Source organism: Ursus maritimus, unplaced genomic scaffold (genome assembly GCF_017311325.1).
Source record: "Ursus maritimus isolate PB19 unplaced genomic scaffold, ASM1731132v1 scaffold_10, whole genome shotgun sequence".
NCBI lineage: Eukaryota > Metazoa > Chordata > Mammalia > Carnivora > Ursidae > Ursus > Ursus maritimus.
The window spans coordinates 2,555,509-2,573,954 of NW_024423344.1; the positions used below are offsets into that span (position 1 = coordinate 2,555,509).

The 18,446-nt window shown below is 35.9% G+C and overlaps 1 protein-coding gene across 4 annotated transcripts in view; it reads left to right on the forward strand.

Moving 5' to 3' along the window:
• IFT88 (intraflagellar transport 88) overlaps nt 1–13,633 on the forward strand; it is a 145,624-nt gene extending 131,991 nt beyond the window's left edge. For all 4 annotated transcript variants that reach the window (XM_040621247.1, XM_040621264.1, XM_040621252.1 and 1 more), the window contains 2 exons: nt 12,979–13,089; nt 13,329–13,633. In XM_040621247.1, coding sequence (XP_040477181.1) covers nt 12,979–13,089; nt 13,329–13,450 — 233 coding nt within the window. In that variant the 3' untranslated portion in view covers nt 13,451–13,633. The remainder of the gene's footprint in view (nt 1–12,978; nt 13,090–13,328) is intronic.
• The last annotated feature ends 4,813 nt before the right edge of the window (nt 13,634–18,446 follow it).

Sequence of the window (18,446 nt, forward strand, 5' to 3'; positions counted from 1 at the left end):
GAAGGAATAAGTGCAGAAGCTGGTGTTTGTCCTAGCTAATCCCTGGTGGCCTAGAGCCTAGGTTTATAGGCCATTCATGGGGAACAAGAGATACCGTGGGGGCCCCCAAAATGTCAGAGGTCAGTTCAAAGAATCCCTTTATAAAGCCAGGACCCTTAATAGGAAATACTGGTAGTGGGTCAACTAGAAAAGAATCCCCCCACAAAGGATGGGTTTCTACATTGGTACTACTGGAATGTAAAAAACAGGAAAAGCTCCTTGGAAAACTGCTAACCATAAACCCTCAATCACAGAGTTTTGGAGCTAGAATATATATTACCTGTGTGACCTGAAGGAACCCCAAACTGAAAATTTGGCATAAAGTAGCACTGAGTTGGTGCTGCTCCCAGGTACCTAGGAGAAACAAGTTTAAATCAGTCCTGAAGAATATACTGTGAATAAGCCTCAAATACTTCCTTCAAAAGTTACAAAGAACAGGAATGTACAATTTGAAAAAGTCTGAACACATGAGGAAAAAGCACTATGAATGAGCACCAACAGAAACCGCAGAATCCAATTTTCAAAAGACTACAGATGTTTTAATTATCAGGTAAAAATGTATTTTAAAAGTGAGAATATAGAGGGATGCCTGGGTGGCTCAGTTGGTTAAGTGTCTGCCTTCAGCTCAGGCCATGATCCTGGGGTCCTGGGATGAGCCCGCATCGGGCTCCCTGCTCCATGGGGAGCCTACTTCTCCCTCTGCCTGCTGCTTCCCGTGCTTGTGCACTCCAACAAATAAGTTAAAAATCTTAAAAAACAAAAGTGAGAATATAAATATTTCTTGTTATCTGAACTCAAGAACTGAATAGATTCAGATAATTATTATTATTTTAATAATGTGGTAGTCATCCTCTGGTACCTGAGCTCTTAAACACTTGCTATCTAAAATTTAAGAATCAGATAGCACAGAATCCCTCACTGTCCAAATTCTCACTATACAAACCCAGGAACCAGATCAGGATAGTGGGCAATACTTGTGTATTTTAAGTATGACAAAGGGACAAAAGAATATAATAGCTACTAGGCAGATTGAAGAGAACTAAATACAACTTCCAAAAATGAAAAATATAATTGAAATTAGAAACTCACCTACTGGAAAAGTTATGGTTTAAACCAGGGGTTGAAAAACTACAGTTTACAGATCAGATCTGGCTGGAGCTACCACCTGTTTTTGTCAGTAAAGTTCTCCTGGAGCACAGCCATGCTCAATCTGTCTTCATGCTGCAGCAGAAACCATATGGCACACAAAGCCTAAAATATTTACTGTCTGGCCCTTTACAGAAAAAGTTTGCTGGTCCTGAATAGCAGATTAGATCAGATGAAGAAAGAATGCATGACTTGGAAGATGGAGCTGAGGAAGTTACCCAGAATGAAGGAGAGAGGGTTATGGTGATGGAGAATAGGAGAGATTGAGGGACATGAAGGATGTAGTAAAAAAGGTCTAGCCTACATATAATTGGGTTAGAAAGACAGAATGAAGAAAAGGAAATAAATAATGGCCAAGAATTTTCAAGAATTAATGAGATCCTCAGATTATCAAGATTAAATAACTCTTAAATGGGATAAATAATACATATATCATAGCCAAGTTACAATATATGAAAGGTAGAAAAACTTGCTGATTTCTCAAAGTCTAAAAAGAAAACCAGAAATACTGGAACATATTCAATGTGTGCAGACAAAAGAACTATCAACTTGGAATTGTATGTCATTGAGTCTATATTTCAAGAATGAATACAATATAAAGTCATTTTAGAGCATTTTTAACCAACAGGTTCTCATTAAAAGAAATTGCAAAGAGGGTACTTCGGGCTGAGGGGAAAAAGCCAGATGTACAGAAAAAAAAAAAGAAAAAAGCAAATATGATGGCAAATAGACTATTAAATCTAAATATATGTTAAATATTTAAAATAATGGCAATACTCTATGTTGTAGAATTTTTAAAAATCAAGATAAAACTAAATTCCTAGACTGAAGTAACATCTAAGGCAGGGATGTAAGTTATAATAGAATAAAGCATTCAAAGATCTTTGTTTGGGAAGAAGGTAAAGATACCGATTAACTTTAGACTCTGTTAAAAGTACATATTAAATGCCTAAAATATCTAGTAAATATAAAAATAATTGAAATGAGATGTATAACTTCCAAACTAGTAGAGGGTAAATATTCAAATGAACAGGTAAAACAGATATTATATGTGACTCCAGAAATGTGAACATCAAAAGTTTTTCTTTTGATACATATGTAGCAATGGAACAAAATACAGTGTCTGGAAATAGCCCCAAACATACGTAGTCAATTAACCTTTAACAAAAGTGCAAAAAGCAATTTTATGAAGAGGATAGTCGGCAATAATTGGACATCCACATGCAAAAAAAATTAACATTGATCTACACCTTACACCATACACAAAAATTAACTCAAAATGGATCATTAAGGAGGGCACGTGCTGTAATGAGCACTGGCTATTAAATAAGACTGATGAATCACTGAACTCTACTTCCGAAACTAATGCACTACATATTAATTAATTGCAAAAAACAAAATGGATCATATTCCTAAATATAAAACTGAAAACTATAAACTTGCAGAAGAAAACACAGGAGAAAATCTTTGTGACTTTGGTTAGCCAGAGATTTCTTAGTTATGACATTAAAAGCTATGACCCATAAAATTTTTTAAAAATGGATAAATTGAACTTCATCAAAATTAACTTCTTCTCAAAAGACACTGCTATAAAAGTGAAAAGGCAAGCCAAAATAGGAGAAAATACTTGCAAAACACTTAATCTGATAAAGGACTTGTATCTAGAATATAAAAAGAGCTCTTACAACTCAGTAGTAAGTAGGAAAACAACACAATTGTTTGTTGTCCTTTTTTTTAATCAGGAAAATATTTGAACAGGCACTTCATGGAGGAAGGTATATGAATGAGCACATATCTGATAAGGGTTAATATCCAAAATGTATAAAGAATGCCTATAACTCAATAATAAAAAAATAGATTTTCAAATAGGCAGAGGAACAACTGAACAGACATTTTCCAAAGGATGCATCCAGATGGTTAACAGACACAGGAAAAGATGTTCAGCATCACTAATCATCAGGGAAATGCAAATTAAAATCACAATGACCTACCACCTCACACCTGTAGGAATGACTGTCCTCTGAATGACAAGAGGTAACAAGTATTGGCATGGATGTGGAAAAAAGGAAATCCTCGTGCACTGTTGATGGAAATATAAATTGGTGCAGCCACCATGGAAAACAGAATGGAGACTCTTCAAAATATTAAAAATAGAAATATCATATGATCTAACGGTCCCACTTCTGGGATTGTATCGAGAGGAAATGAAAACAGGATATTAAAGAGATATCTGCACTCTTATCGCAGCATTATTCACAATAGCCAAGGCGCCCAAGTGCCTGCCAACAGATGAAAATACAAAGAAGATGTGGTGTATATATGCAATAGAGTATTAATCAGCCATGAGAAATAAGGAAATCCCACCATTTGCAACAACATGAATGGACCTTGAGGACATTATGTTAAATGAGATAAGTCCGACAGAAAAAGACAAATACTGTTTAATATCACTTACATATGGAAATATAAAAGCCAAACTTGAGGGAACAGAGAGGAGAATCATGGTTACCATGGTACGGGGGGTGAAGGTAGAAGGTAAATGAGTTTTGGAGATCCAATGTACAGCATTGTGATTATAGTTAACAATACTGTATTATATATTTGAAAGTTGCTAAGAACTTAAATGTTCTCATCACACAAAAAGTAATTATGTGACATGATGGAGGTGTTAACTAGTACTATGGTAATGATCATATTGTAATATAGATTGTATCAAATCATCACATTGTACACCATAAACTTACACAACGCTGTACACTGGATGTCAGTTACATCTCAGTAAAGTTGGGGTGGGAGGAGTAATTCTCCAAAACCTGTTAATGTTGGTATCTCCCCTGCCGTTACCCCCACAGTATAGAAACATACACTCACTCTCTGTACTGCCATAGATTTTATATAGATTTACTGTTATTTACAGGAATTTAGGAAAGGTAAACATGTGTCCTCAACCTTCTTGGAACAATACACCATATTTCTTATTTAAACTAAACTATAAGTCATCAAAAAATTTAAATAAAGGTATACAAATGAAAAGCACATGAAAATATGGTCGCTTATTATTCATTGGGGAAATGCAAATTAAAGCCACAATTAGATACCCAGTAGAACAACTAAGAAAGACTGACCATACCAAGTGATGGTGAGGATGTGGAGCACTTGTTACTCTCATTCACTATTGATGGGAATATAAAGTGGTACAACTATCTTAGAAAGTAGTTTGACAGTTTCTTTTAAAGTTAGATATATACTTACTATACAACCTAGCTATTCTACTCCCAGGAATTTACTCAAGAGAAGTGAAAATATGTGTCCACACAAAGACTTGTACAAAAATATTCATAGCAGCTTAATTTCAAATACCCCAAACTGGAAACAACACAAAAGTCATCAACAAGAGAATAGATAAATTGTGGCATTTCCATACAACTATTCAGCAATTAAATGGAAGAACACCTGCAACGACATAGCTGAATCTCTGCTGAGTGAAAGAAGCCAGGTTTTTAACAACACAAAAGTCATCAACAAGAGAATAGATAAATTGTGGCATATCCATACAACTACTCAGCAATTAAATGGAAGAACACCTGCAACGACATAGCTGAATCTCTGCTGAGTGAAAGAAGCCAGGTTTTTTTTTAAAGGAGCACATGCTAATACACAGTGATGGAAAACATCAGTAGTTACTTGAAGATTGAGGTGGATGAATGGGGCAGAGGGTGGGAATGAGGAATTTCAAAGGGGCAGGAGGAAACTTTGGAGGGTGATTTGTTCGTAATCCTGATTATAGTGATGGTTTATGAAACTCCTCAATCTACACTTTAAGTATGTGCCGTTTCTTGTATGTCCATTGTAACACCATATAACTGGGGCAGGGACTAGGGTAATCTCCCTTATGCTTCACGGTGTAAAGAGGAGGTTTTTGTGAGAGAAACGTGGATTGAAGCTATTCCTTTGCTAGGACATTAAAGCATCACATTGCTCTCTTCAGTGTACTCTCTTAACTTTAAAAAGATAATAAAGTTTCCTAAAATACTATCTACTACAGAAAATGTAGACTTCCAGACAAAGATAAAGGAAAAATCTAAACTTACCCAGATGATAATGCTCCAAAATGTTGTACCACACTTCCTTTATTTACCATCATATCATGTGCGTTTTCCTCTGTCACCAAATATGGTTATGATTTTGTTAATAAAAACGTGCAAAATTTTGCCTTTTTAAAAAAAAATCATGGTCAAAACAAACTTAGCATCTTAATTAACATTTTAAGTGTCCAGTATTAACTATGTGCATATTGGCGTGCAACAGGTCTCTAGAACTTTTTCATCTTGTGAACCTGAAACTCTATACCCAGTGAACAACTACTGCCCTTTTTCCTCTCCCCTCTCCCCACCACTGGCAACCACCATTCTACTGTTTCTTGAAAAACTAAAACTATAACCATTGAACAACAGTCCTCCTCCCCTAGCCCCTGGCATCCACCTTTCTACTTTGTGTCTCTATGAATATGGCTACTTTACATATCTCGTGTAAGTGAAATCATGCTGTATCTGGGGGGTTTTTTGTGACTGGCTTGTGTTTCACTTAGTATAATGTCCTCAAGGTTCATCCATGATGTAGCATATGACAAGATTTTCTTCCTTTTTAAGGGTGAATAATATTCTATTGTATGTATATACCACATTTTCTTTACCATTCATCTATTAATGGGCATTTAGATTGCTTCCATCTCTTGGCTATTGTAAGTAATGCTGCTATGAACAGGAGGTGTGCAGATATCTCTCCAAGATCCTTTTGAATATAGTACCCAGAAGCAGAATTGCTGGATCATATGACAATCCTATTTTTAATATTTTGAGAAACCTTCATACTATTTTACATAGCACTGCACCATTTACATTTCCACCAACAGTGTATAGGGGTTCCACTTTCCCCACAAATACTTGCCAACACTTGTTATTTTCTGTTACTTGATGTTGGCCACCTAATGGGTATGAGGTGATATCTCAAGGCTTTGATTTTTATTTCCCTGGTGTTTAATGATGTTAAGCATCCTTTCCTATACTTGGCCATTTGAATATCTTTAGAGAAATGTCTATGCAAATCCACTCCCAATTTTTTAATTGGATTGTTCATGTTTTAGTTGTTGAGTTGTAGAATTTTTTAATATAGTGTGGATATTAACCTACATCAAATATATGGTTTGCAAATATTTTTTCTCATTACTCAGGTTGTCTGTCACCCTGTTGATTGTTTGTTTTGCTGCATAGTTTTTAAAGTTTAATGTAATCCCATTTGTCTTTTCTTCCTTTTGTTGCCTGTACTTTTGGTGTCATACCCAAGAAATCATGCCAAATCCAATGTCATGAAGCTTTTCCCCTGTTTTCTTCTAGGAGTTTTATAGTTTCAGGTCTCACATTTAGATCGTTAATTCATTTTGAATTAATGTTTTGATATTGGGTGAGGTAAGGGTCCAAAGTCACTATCTTGTATGTGGATATCCACTTTTAGCAATACTGTCCAAGATTCTTTCTCCATTGTGTAGCCATGGCACTCTTGTTGAAGATCATTTGACCATATACATCAGGCTTTATTTTGTGACTGTTTATTCTGCCCCATTGGTCTGTATATCTGTCTTTATACCAGTGCCATACTGTTTTGATTACTGGAGCTTTGCAGTATGTTTTGAAATTAGAAAATGTGAGGCCTCCAGCTTTATTTTTCTTTCTTAACATTGCCTAGACTATTCAGAGTCCTTTGAAATTCCGTATAAATTTTAGAATGTTTTTTCTATTCCTGCAAAAAATGCCATTGGAATTTTCATAGGAATTGCATTGAATCTATAGATTTCTTTGGGTAATATGGATATTTTAATAATATTAAGTCTTCCAGTCCATGAGCACAGGTTGTCTTTGTACTGTCTCTTCTCTAATGTCTTTCAGCAGTGTCTTGTAGTTTTCAGTGTATATCTCTTTCACCTCCTTGGTTATATATATTCCTAAGTATTTTATTCTTTTTGATGATATCCTAAATGGAATTGCTTTCTTAATTCTTAATTTCTTTTTCAGATTGTTCATTGTTAGTGTACAGAAATACAGTTGATTTTTGTGTTAATTTTGATTCTGCAATTTTTCTGAAGATTTTCTAATGATTTTTTAATGGAATCTAGGGTTTTCTATGTGTAATAAGATCATGTCATTTATGAACAGACATAATTTAGCTTCTGCCCTTTGTATTTGAATACCTTTTATTCCTTTTTCTTGATAACTGCCCTGGCTAGAAATTTCAGTACTAGGTAGAATAAGAGTGGTGAGCATGGCCATCCTTGCCTTGTTCCTAATCTTGGAGGGAAAGCTTTCAGTCTTTCACCGTTTAGTATTATGTTCATTGTGGGCTTTTGATATATGGCCTTTATTATGTTGAGATCATTTCCTTTTAATTCTAGTTTGTTTAGTGTTTCATCTTGAAAGAATGTTGAGTTTTGTCAAATGCTTTTTCTCCATAATTGAAATGATCATATGGGTTTTGCTTCTTCACTCTATTAATGTGGTGTATTATACTAATTGGTTTTCATTTGTTGAACCCATCCTTGCATTCCAAGAATAAATTTCACCTGGTCTACATGATGTATGATTATTTTAATATGTTGTTAAGTTAAATTTGCTAGCATTTTGCTGAGGATTTTTGCATCAATAGTCGTCAGGGGTATAGATCTGTAGTTTTCTTTATAGTATCTTTGTATGATTTTGGTATCAGTCTAGTGCTTTCCTCATAGAATGAGTTTGGAAGTATTCCCTCCTCTTCAGTTTTTTTGGAAATTTTGAGAAGTATTGGTGTTGTTTCTTGTTTAAATATTTGGTAGAGAGACGCCTGGGTAGCTCAGTCAGTTAAGCATCTGCCTTCAGCTCATATCATGATCCCAGGGTCCTGGGATTGAGCCCCGCATCAGGCTCCCTGCCCAGCGGGGAGCCTGCTTCTCCCTCTGCCTGCTGCTCCCCTGCTTGTGCTCGCTCACTCCATCTCTCTCTCTCTCTCTCTCTGACAAATAAAATCTTTTAAAAAATTAATAAATATTTGGTAGAATTCTCCAGTAAAGCCATCTGGTCCAAGATTTTTCTTTGTTGGGAGGTATTTGATTCCTAATTAATTCCCCTTGTTATTGATCTATTCACATTTTTTATTTCTTCAAGATTCAGTCTTAGTACATTGTATGTTTCTAGAAACTTATTTATTTCTTCTGTGTTACCCATTTTTTTCACATAAAATTGTTCATAGTAGTCTCCTACGATCCTTTTTATTTCTATGGCATCAGATGTAATGTCTCCTTTCATTTCTGATTTGATTATTTGTCTTCATTTCTTCATTTGTTATTTGTCTTTTCTCTTTTTCTCAGTCTAGCTAACTAAGGGTTTGTCAATTTTCTGGAACTTTTCAAGAAACGAACTCCTAGTTTTATTTTTTCTATGTTTTTCTTTGCTATATTGTGTTTATTTCTGTTCACAGATTTAAAATTTCCTTCCTTCTGCTAAGTCAAGTTTAGTTTGTTTTCTCTTTTTAATTCCTTGAGGTATTTATTTAGGTTATTAATTTGAGATATTTCTCCTTTTTTAATGTATGTATTTATAACTACTCTTAGCACTGACTTTGCCACATCCAATAAGTTCTGGTATGTTTTGTTTTCATTTTCATTTGCTTCAAGACACTTTTAAATTTCCCTTATGATTCCTTCTTTGGTTCATTGAATGTTCAAGAGTGTGATAGGTATGATTTCAATCTTATTAAATTTGTTAAAACTTGTTTTATGGCTAATGTATGATTTATCCTGGAGAATTAATTGTTCCATGTGCATTTATTCTGCAGTTGTTGGGTGATGTGTTCTGTAAATACCCATTCAGTCTAATTGATCTATAGTGTTGTTCAAGTCCTCTGTTTCCTTTTGATTTTCTGGCTGGTTGATCTATTATGGAAAGTGAGATATTAAAACCTCTTACTGTTACTATGTTACTATCTTTTCTTCTTTCAGTTCTGTCAATATTTGCTTCATATATTGGGTGTTTGCTCTGCTGTTAAGGTGCATATATAATTGTTATATCTTCCTGGTAAGTTGGCCCTTTGATCATTATATAATGTCCTTCTTTGTCTCTGTGACAGTTTTTTACTTAAGTCTATTTTGTTTGAAATAAGTATGGGCATTCCTGTTCTCTTCCTGTTACCATTTACATGGAATATCTTTTTTCATCATTACACTTTCAGCCTATGTATGTCATTATATCTAAAGTTAGTCTCTTATAGATTGCATATAGCCAGATTTTTTTTTTTAACCCATCAGCCACTCTAGGTCTTTTTACTGGGGAGTTTCATCCATTCATATTTTTAAAAATTGCAGCTAGGGAAGTATTTACTATTGCTATTATGTTAATTTTTTCTATGCCCTTATTTTGTCCTCTTCCTCTCTTGCTGTCTTTTGTGTGTTACTAGTTTTTTTGTTTGTTTGTTTGTTTTTCTTTTTTTTTTTTTTTTTGTAGTGGCATACTTTGAATCCTTTCTCATTTTCTTCTGTGCATCTTCTGTAGGTATTTTCTTTGTGGTTACCATGGGAATTACATTAAAGATCCTATAGTTAAAACAATCTATTTTAAACTAATAACAATATAAATCACATACAAAAACTTTACTCCTTTACATTGCCCCAACACGATGTTATCAATGTTACAAATTACATCTTTTTATCATTTGTATTAACATAATTTTATATAGTTATTTTTATGCTTTTATCTTTTATATTCTATACCTGAATTAAAAGTGATTTATTACCATGACAGTATTACTGGATTCTGTGTTTATCTCTATATTTACCTTTACAGAGAGCTTTATATTTTCATATGATTTTCTCTTACAGTCTAGTGTCCTTTTGTTTCAACCTGAAGGATTCCGTTTAGCAATTCATGCAGGGCAGGTCTACTGGTGCTAAACTTTCCCAGCTTTTGTTTATCTAGCAAAGTCTACTTCTTCATCCTTTTTGAAGGACAGTTTTGCCAAATATAGTATTCTGGGTTGGCGGAGATTTCTTCCAGCACTCAGAATTTCTATTCGGTCCTTTTTTAGTTTCTATCTCTGTTCACAGTTTACAAGAAATGTGGGATGTATGTTCCACTCTTTTTTCTTCCCAAGAGAGAATCTGCATGTTGGGCTTTCTCTCCCAATTGTGAGTTATGCTGGCTTGTGATAGGGGCTGACACAGTTGAAATCAAATGGCTTTTCTTACCTGTTTCAATGCAGTTGTTCTTAGATTTGAGTTTATCTGGGGTCCTGCAACTTCCTAACTGGTTTCTAGAGTTCTCATAAAAGTTTTTCGGACTGTGTATTGTCAGGTTTGTGTCTTTGTGAGAAAAAAAGGTCTGGGGCTTCCTATTCTGCTCTCTTGGTAACGACAAAATTAAGTGTAGATATATCCTACCACATTAATCTCAGAAAGTTTGTTCATTTCACTTACTGACCTGATGTTTTAAAACTCTTGGCCATATAGGCAGTGTTGAATCTTACATTTCGAATTATGTGAAGGTTTAAATTATGTAAAACTTGATACCTACAAAAGAATCAATGTAGCACTCTTAAGTTACAAAGCATATAAAATTAAAATTAATGAAGCCATCACAAAACATTAGAACCAGAACATTACTGCTATGCCTACCTATGTGTTTTTTCCCACTCCATCTCCTGCCTTCCCCTACAGGTAAACACTGTGAGATTTCTTTTTTCGTTTTATATATATTCAGGTTTGTATTTTTTTAGTTTCTCGCCTCTTCATATACAATTTTACCATGTATGCAAACACTGTTTTTAATTTTCCTTGTTTTTAAGCTTTCTAAATATGGTATCACTCAGTATGTAGTGTTCTGACTTGCTTTTTTTCACTTAATATAAGGCTAAGTAAGTTTAAATATTTTTATATATTTATTGACCAATTGTATGGTTTACTTTGGGAATTGTATATTTACACTGTCCATTTCATAAGGGTGTTCTTTTTTTTATGGTATAGGTAAGTTTCAAGAATCCTTATTACTCTAAATTCTATGATTCTAAGATTTTTCTCTTATAAAAGTATCATTTGTAAGTTTTAGTGTTGATTGATAATTCAGATAAATTGATCTCCAGATTTTTGTTTTTGGAAGCTACTTGATATTTTAACTTTTCTCTAGGAAATAGTAATTGTTGTTTGTTGCTATAATGATATGAATATAATAACTTGTTTCATTATTTAGGCATAAAACTCACCCAGACTTACAAATGCTTATTGACCCATTTACACCTGCCCGTGTATGGCACTGTTACTCCATGAAAGTTGATTGAAAATGATGAAATGAGGATATTCACAATATACCCTCACTAGTGTTTATAATAGGAAATGTTTAAAAACTATATTCATGGCTTTTCAATTGGACATTTGCAGTTTTTCTAAGGTCAGTTTTTATTTTTTAAACTTTGCTCTTTCCACAGCAGTATAATCCTTCAGTATGTTAGGTTTTTGGAGGGCTATGGTTGCCTGAGGCAGATGTCGGAGTTCTGTTTTATTCATATAGGTAACCTATATCTAAATGAAAAGTGAAAAAGGAAATATTGCCTAGAGCAATGGTTTTCAAACTTTTTGACCTGAACTCACTCAAGCCCTTTGAAAGATACACATTTACACTTACAGATGGAAAAGATGGACCTAATTGTAACAAAAACTTAGGAGCAAAATAATAAAAAAATACCAAAATGCTGTAGACCCATTCAGTGCCTAAAACTAAGGATATTATTTTCCAATAATAGCAATGGAGGGAAATGGTAATGTTTTTTATAAGAGCTCAGAGAAGACTTACAATTTTTGTTCAGTTGGCAACCATTAAGATGTGGGGATTTTAAAGACCATCCTGTTTTGTTTTATTCCCAGAGACAATATCAATAGACTAAAATATAAAGTATACTCAGAAAAGAAATGATTAGTATATGTTGATAGACAGCTCTCATTAAAAGTGAAGCTCCCATCATAGGAAAAAATGACATTGTGGGAATTTTAAGGGAAAGAAATAAAAACTGTGGGGCTAGAGGAGTGTTTCTTTAGAAAAATATAATGGAAATTTAAGGTTGAGAAGTACTACTACTGTTTCCTGCTAATGTGAGTGTCTGAAAATCTTCAGTGATATGGATTGCAGTATTTCCCGTGGCAGCCAGTCAATATTTGGATGCTACAGTCCTTTTAAAGTTTTTCTTCATACTGAGCCAAAATCTATTCTATAGAGGGCAGATCTAATCCTCTCCTACAGGAACATTTTCCAAATGCTTAAAGAAAGTAGTTATATGGTCTGGGTCCTTGCCTCCCTCTTCTGTTGTTTTTAATTTGATGTGATTTTAGGGCCACTCGCCCGCCTTGATAATGAGGTGGATGATACAGCTCGTGCTGATCTTCTGACTTCCTGTTGGTCCTTCCTCTGGTTGCTCTTTGCTAGGTTTTATTCATCAACATGGTCTCCGACTTCTCACCAGCGAATCTATAAAATTGAAACCTGTAACTAAGCAAACGTGAAAGACTACATATAAAGACTACTTTTAAGTGATGTTTTATCTATGTTATAGATTCCCAACGAGAGGTTTCTTTTAAGTTCCAGGAAACAAGAATTGTATCCCTCAGAAGTTGGCTTCCAAATGAAACAACCTGTTTCTTGGCAAATAAGTATACTTTAAGATTCATAATGTAGTGTTATGTTTTCTCAACATGTTAAACAAATGCATTTTTTATCTTTGTGTTTTCAGACAGTGGCCAGAACTGTACTGCCAGTAGTAAAGGTGAACGACTAAGTGCCAAACTCAGAGCTTTACCCGGGACAAATGAACCTTATGAAAGTAGCAGTAACAAAGAAATAGGCAAGTGCTGGTGTTCCCCACCCAGTTCTACAGGCATAACAGGTCTGGAAAAGATTTGGTGAGATGGCAAAAATGTATAATTGGGCATTAGGAATTTTTTATATACAGACAAAATTTTAAATGACTTGGGAGAGCTTTTCTGTTCGCTCAGTTGTTCCTTTTAGCTTATGAGACAAACTGGTTTCACATTTGTTGTTTTTCTTTATTATTCTAATATAACAATCTATTTTAAAACCTAGATGCCTCCTATGTGGATCCACTTGGCCCTCAAGCAGAAAGACCAAAAACTGCAGCCAAAAAAAGAATCGACGAGGATGATTTTGCTGACGAAGAATTAGGAGATGATTTGCTTCCTGAATAATATACACTCTAAAGTTTTACTTACTAAAGGAAAGAAATTGTCTTACAAGATAATACTTATGTGAAACTTTGGATTAAACACCCAAATTTTAATTTTGTAAACTGTCAAAACCTTAAATAAGTGTATTCTCTTCTATGAGATGGGTCTGTTTTGTTCTGTATGGAATAAAGATATGCGAAACTACTACTTTAGTGACTTCCTTACTCTTGAAAACATTGACCATGGCAAGAAATACATTTTGTAGCACCACCTGGTACCTACACATATGTGTAAGTATGTAGGCGTGCTCACGAAAAGTTACCCTACTACTGTAGGCTGATATTTTCTGTCATTTCATTAAAACAAAGTTTTAGCAATGAAAACACTACATTGACTTCATGGTTCACAGCTTGTAAAATATGGTGCTAGGACATATCACTGGATCTGTAGTTAAGCTTAAGTACTTAGACTTTAGAAACTGTTTGCCTCACAGGGATTACAGTACTATTAAAACAATCATGTTTTGGATAGTATAGTAAGAGAAAATTCCAAACCATAACGCTATTGCTCTTTTCTGTATTTCCATTCTACCTTCGGTCCAGTGGCATGTATCAATAGCACTGAGCAATGACAGCTCTAAGAATGCTTTTCCCATTCCTGACTTGGGGTATGGGCTGCCTAAGTTTTTCTTTAGCAATGTGTTTGGCTGATCAGTAATGTCCAATTGCAATGGTGGGACAATCAGAAGAGGCTTATCTTTAACACTTCACTAGAGCGGGTGGGCCCGCCCATCTTACTAACATTGTCTCCACAATGTGCACACTACTGTTAGGTGCAGGAAGAGGAAAGCCAAAATTAGACGACAGTCCCTGCTCCTAAGATGGTTATGATCTCATGGGGAAGGCATTCAACAAGAGCACTAAATATCTACCATGTGCAAGGTTCTGTGGATACGGCAGTGGACAAAACAGAACAAGACCCTGTCCTCAAAGAGCTTAAATTCTGGTGGGGAAGACAGACAATAAATATGTATTTTTTTAAAGGACTTCAGATGTTGCTAAGTGCAGTTAATTAAATGGAGTGATGTAAGTGGGAGTGATGGTGGTGGAGGGAGGGTCTCATTTGGATGAAAGAGTCAGTGAAGACCTCTCTAGGAGGTGACATTTGTATTAACACCAGAACAATGAAATGAAGAACACTGAAATCGGAATGATTTGTGTATGTTAGAGGTTATTAAGAGTGATAGAGGGCTTGGGGCCCACCAGGGTTTGTGGTATACAAGATATGCAGGAGAGTGAAAGGAGGTAAGGTCCAACAGATAGGCAGGGGCCAAATCACATAGAACCTATAAATAGAGTTTGGGTCTTATTCTAGCAACAATAGAGAAGCCCTTAGAAGGTTTTGTGCAAGGAAGGAGAGTGATGTAACTTTAGAAACTAGCAATCACACCAGTTGCCATGAAGATCAATTGACGGGTGGGCAGATTGGAGGTGAAGGAAAGGGTTGAAACTACTAGAGGCCTGGGCAAGAGATGAAGCTGACTGAGACCAGGTTTTTATTTTATTTTTTACTTTTATTTATTTATTTTAAAGATTTTATTTATTTGCCAGCAAGAGAGAGCACAAGCAGAGGGGGCGGCAGGCAGAGGGAGAAGCAGGCTCTGTGCTGAGCAAGGAGCCTGATGTGGGACTCGATCCCAGGACCCTAGGATCATGACCTGAGCCAAAGGCAGATGATTAACCAACTGAGCCACCCAGGCGTCCCCTATATTTTATTTTTTTAAGATTTTTATTTGAAAGAGAAAGAACACAAGCAGGGGGAGGGGCAAAGGCAGAGGGAAAAGCAGACTCCCCAGCTGAGCAGGGAGCCCCATGCGGGGCTCTATCCTGGGATTCCGGGATGATGACCTGAGCCGAATGCAGATGCTTAACCAACTGAGCCAGCCAGACACCCCGGAGACCAGGTTTTCTGCAACAGACATGAGAATTGATCGATTCAGCATCCATTTTGGAGGCAGACATCAGAAATATTTACTAATGGATTGGATATGGGTTGTAAGGAAAAGAGAGGAAAGAATGAGGAATTGTGACTGAGGGGGGATCAGCCATGATTTAACCTTCCTAAATTCGAGGTGTCTCTTTAGCATCCAACTGGAGATATAAACAAAGCAGTTAGATTTACAAACTTGGAAATTAGACGAGGTAAGGGTTGGAGCTGCAAGGTGGGGAAGTCTCAGTGTAGAGATAGTATTCAATACCACTGCAATTGAATGAGGCCACTTACGGAAAGTGAGGATAGAGAAGTCTAAGCAACCAGCCCTGGAGGTCAGGAAAGAGGAGGTCAGGAAAAAAACAAACAAAAACTGAAAGGAGCAGTAAATGATGTGGGAAGTTCCACATTTGAGAGGAGTGGGACTTCCAGTTCTAAGGAAGACGCAATAGGTCATACTAGGCCAATGCTCCTACTGTAACAACTGGAGGGGGGGGGACAACAAATCATTGCAAAAATCATGTTTAAAGTCACTGGACAGCTGTGGGAGCAATAAGATTAAACTAAAATTTCAGACTGGAAAGAGCTCTTTCTAGATGAGTTGATGATCCTGGCTGTCTTCTTCTCTGGAGACATTTATCAGTTTTGAGCATGGGGTAAAAATTGGGGTTGGCTAGAAAAAGGGAGTCTTCTAGGGAAAAGAGAAACTAGCAGAACTTTTGGTAGTTACGCGGTTGTGATGCCATAACACACTAAAAACTTCAAGAAGTCCCAAATTTCTGACCAGTTTTCCACCATGGGCATTTGCTGAGCTTTATGATGGTACTGAAGACTGGGGAACTGGGCTATAGGCTTTTAAAGTTTTAAAAGCCTAAGAAGGAGATTTAAAGTTAAATCTCCCACAATCTTATGGTCCTTAGGGGACAAAGTCCTGCTACAGGGAAGGGCTTTCCACAAATACACAATTTGTCTAATTTGTCTACCCTCAAGACATTTGCTATTTTGTGACCTGTGTGGGGTAGGAGGCTAATGATCTAAATTCAAAACCTCCGGGGGCTGACTTGACTCTCTTGCAGTCTTTCACACCTAAGGAGATAGATCTGCCAGGCTCTCAATCAAAAGTCTGGAAGGACAGACACGAACCAGTGGTAGACTGACTTACAATAACTGCAACCCAGTCCCAGCCCAGCTCAATCCCTGATTGGACTGACATCATGAGTCCCAAATCATCTCTGACTAGCAGAAGAAAGAAGAACTTTCTCTGGTAACAATATCATTTGTAGTTTCTGTGGTTCTTATATATATAACATTAGGCATACAGTAAAAAATAAAGAGCAAGAAAATGGCCAACAAACAAAAGAAAACATAAATAGAAGCAGACCCTTAGATAATCCAGATAATGGATCTAACAGATAGGCTTTAAAATAACTATGATTAGTATATTATATAAAATAGAGAAAGATGGACAAAATGGATGAAAAGAGAATTTCAACAGGATATTGGAATCTATGAACAAGAATCAAATGAATAAGCTAGAACTGGAAGATATAATATTTAAAATTAACTTATTTGGATGGATACAACAAAAGTCAGGATTAGTGAAGCTGTCATTAGAAGATATCAAAATTGAAGCACAAATGAAATAAGAATGGAAAGAATAAAGCAGATAAACAAATAATCCAGTCAAGAAATGGGCAGAAGACATGAACAGACATTTCTCCAAAGGAGACATACAATGGCCAACAGACACATGAAAAAATGCTCAACATCACTCAGAATCAGTGAAATACAAATCAAAATCACAATGAGATACCACTTCACACCAGTCAGAATGACTAAAATTAATAATAATTTTATTATTAATAATAATAGGAGGAAACAATAAATGTTGGAGATGTGGAGAAAGGGGAACCCTCTTACACTGCTGGTGGGAATGCAAGCTGGTACAGCCACTCTGGAAAACAGTATGGAAGTTCTGTTAAAGTTAAAAATAGGGCTACCCAGGGTGCCTGAGTGGCTCAGTTGGTTAAGTGTCTGCCTTCAGCTCAGGTCATGATTCCATGGTCCTGGAATCAAGACCCACATCAGGCTTTCTGCTCAGCAAAGAGCCTGCTTCTCCCTCTTCTTCTGCCTGCCGCTCCCCCTGCTTGTTCTCTCTCTGTCAAAGAAATAAATAGATAAATAAATAAATAAATCTTTAAAAAAAAAAATAATAAGCTACCCTATGACCCAGCAATTGCACTGCTAGGTATTTACCCAAAGATACAAATGGAATGATCCAAAGGGGCACCTACACCCCAATGTTTATAGCAGCAATGTCCATAATAACCAAACTATGGAAAGAGCCCAGATGTCCATCAACGGATGGATAAAGAAGATGTGGTATATATACAAATGGAATATATTAGCCATTAAAAAAATGAAATCTTACCATTTGCAATGACATGGATGGAACTAGAGGGTATCATGCTAAGTCAATCAGAGAAAGACAAATACCATGTGATTTCACTCATGTGTAATTTAAGAAACAAAACAGGATCACAGGGGAAGCGAGGGACAAATAAAATAAGACAAAATCAGAGAGATGAAATAAAATAAGATGAAACCATAAGAGACTCTTAACTATAAGAAACAAAATGAGGGTTGCTGGAGGGGTGGGAGGTGGGGGGAGGGGGTAACTGGGTGATGGGCACTAAGGAGGGCATGTGATATAATGAGCACTTTATATGCAACTGATGAAGCACTGAACTCTACTTCTGAAACTAATAATATACTATATGTTAATAAAATAAAATTTTTAAAAAAGAATAAAGCAGATGATAAGTGGGGCACCTGGGTGGTTCAGTCAGTTAAGCATTTGCCTTTGGCTCAGGTTATGATCTCAGGGTCCTGGGATCAAGACCCACATCAGGCTCCCTGCTCAGTGGGGAATCTGCTTCTCCTCTCCCTCTGGTCCTCCTCACTTGTGCTCTCTGTCAAAAAAATAAATAAAATATTGTTTTAAAAAAGCAGATGATAAGAGACATTT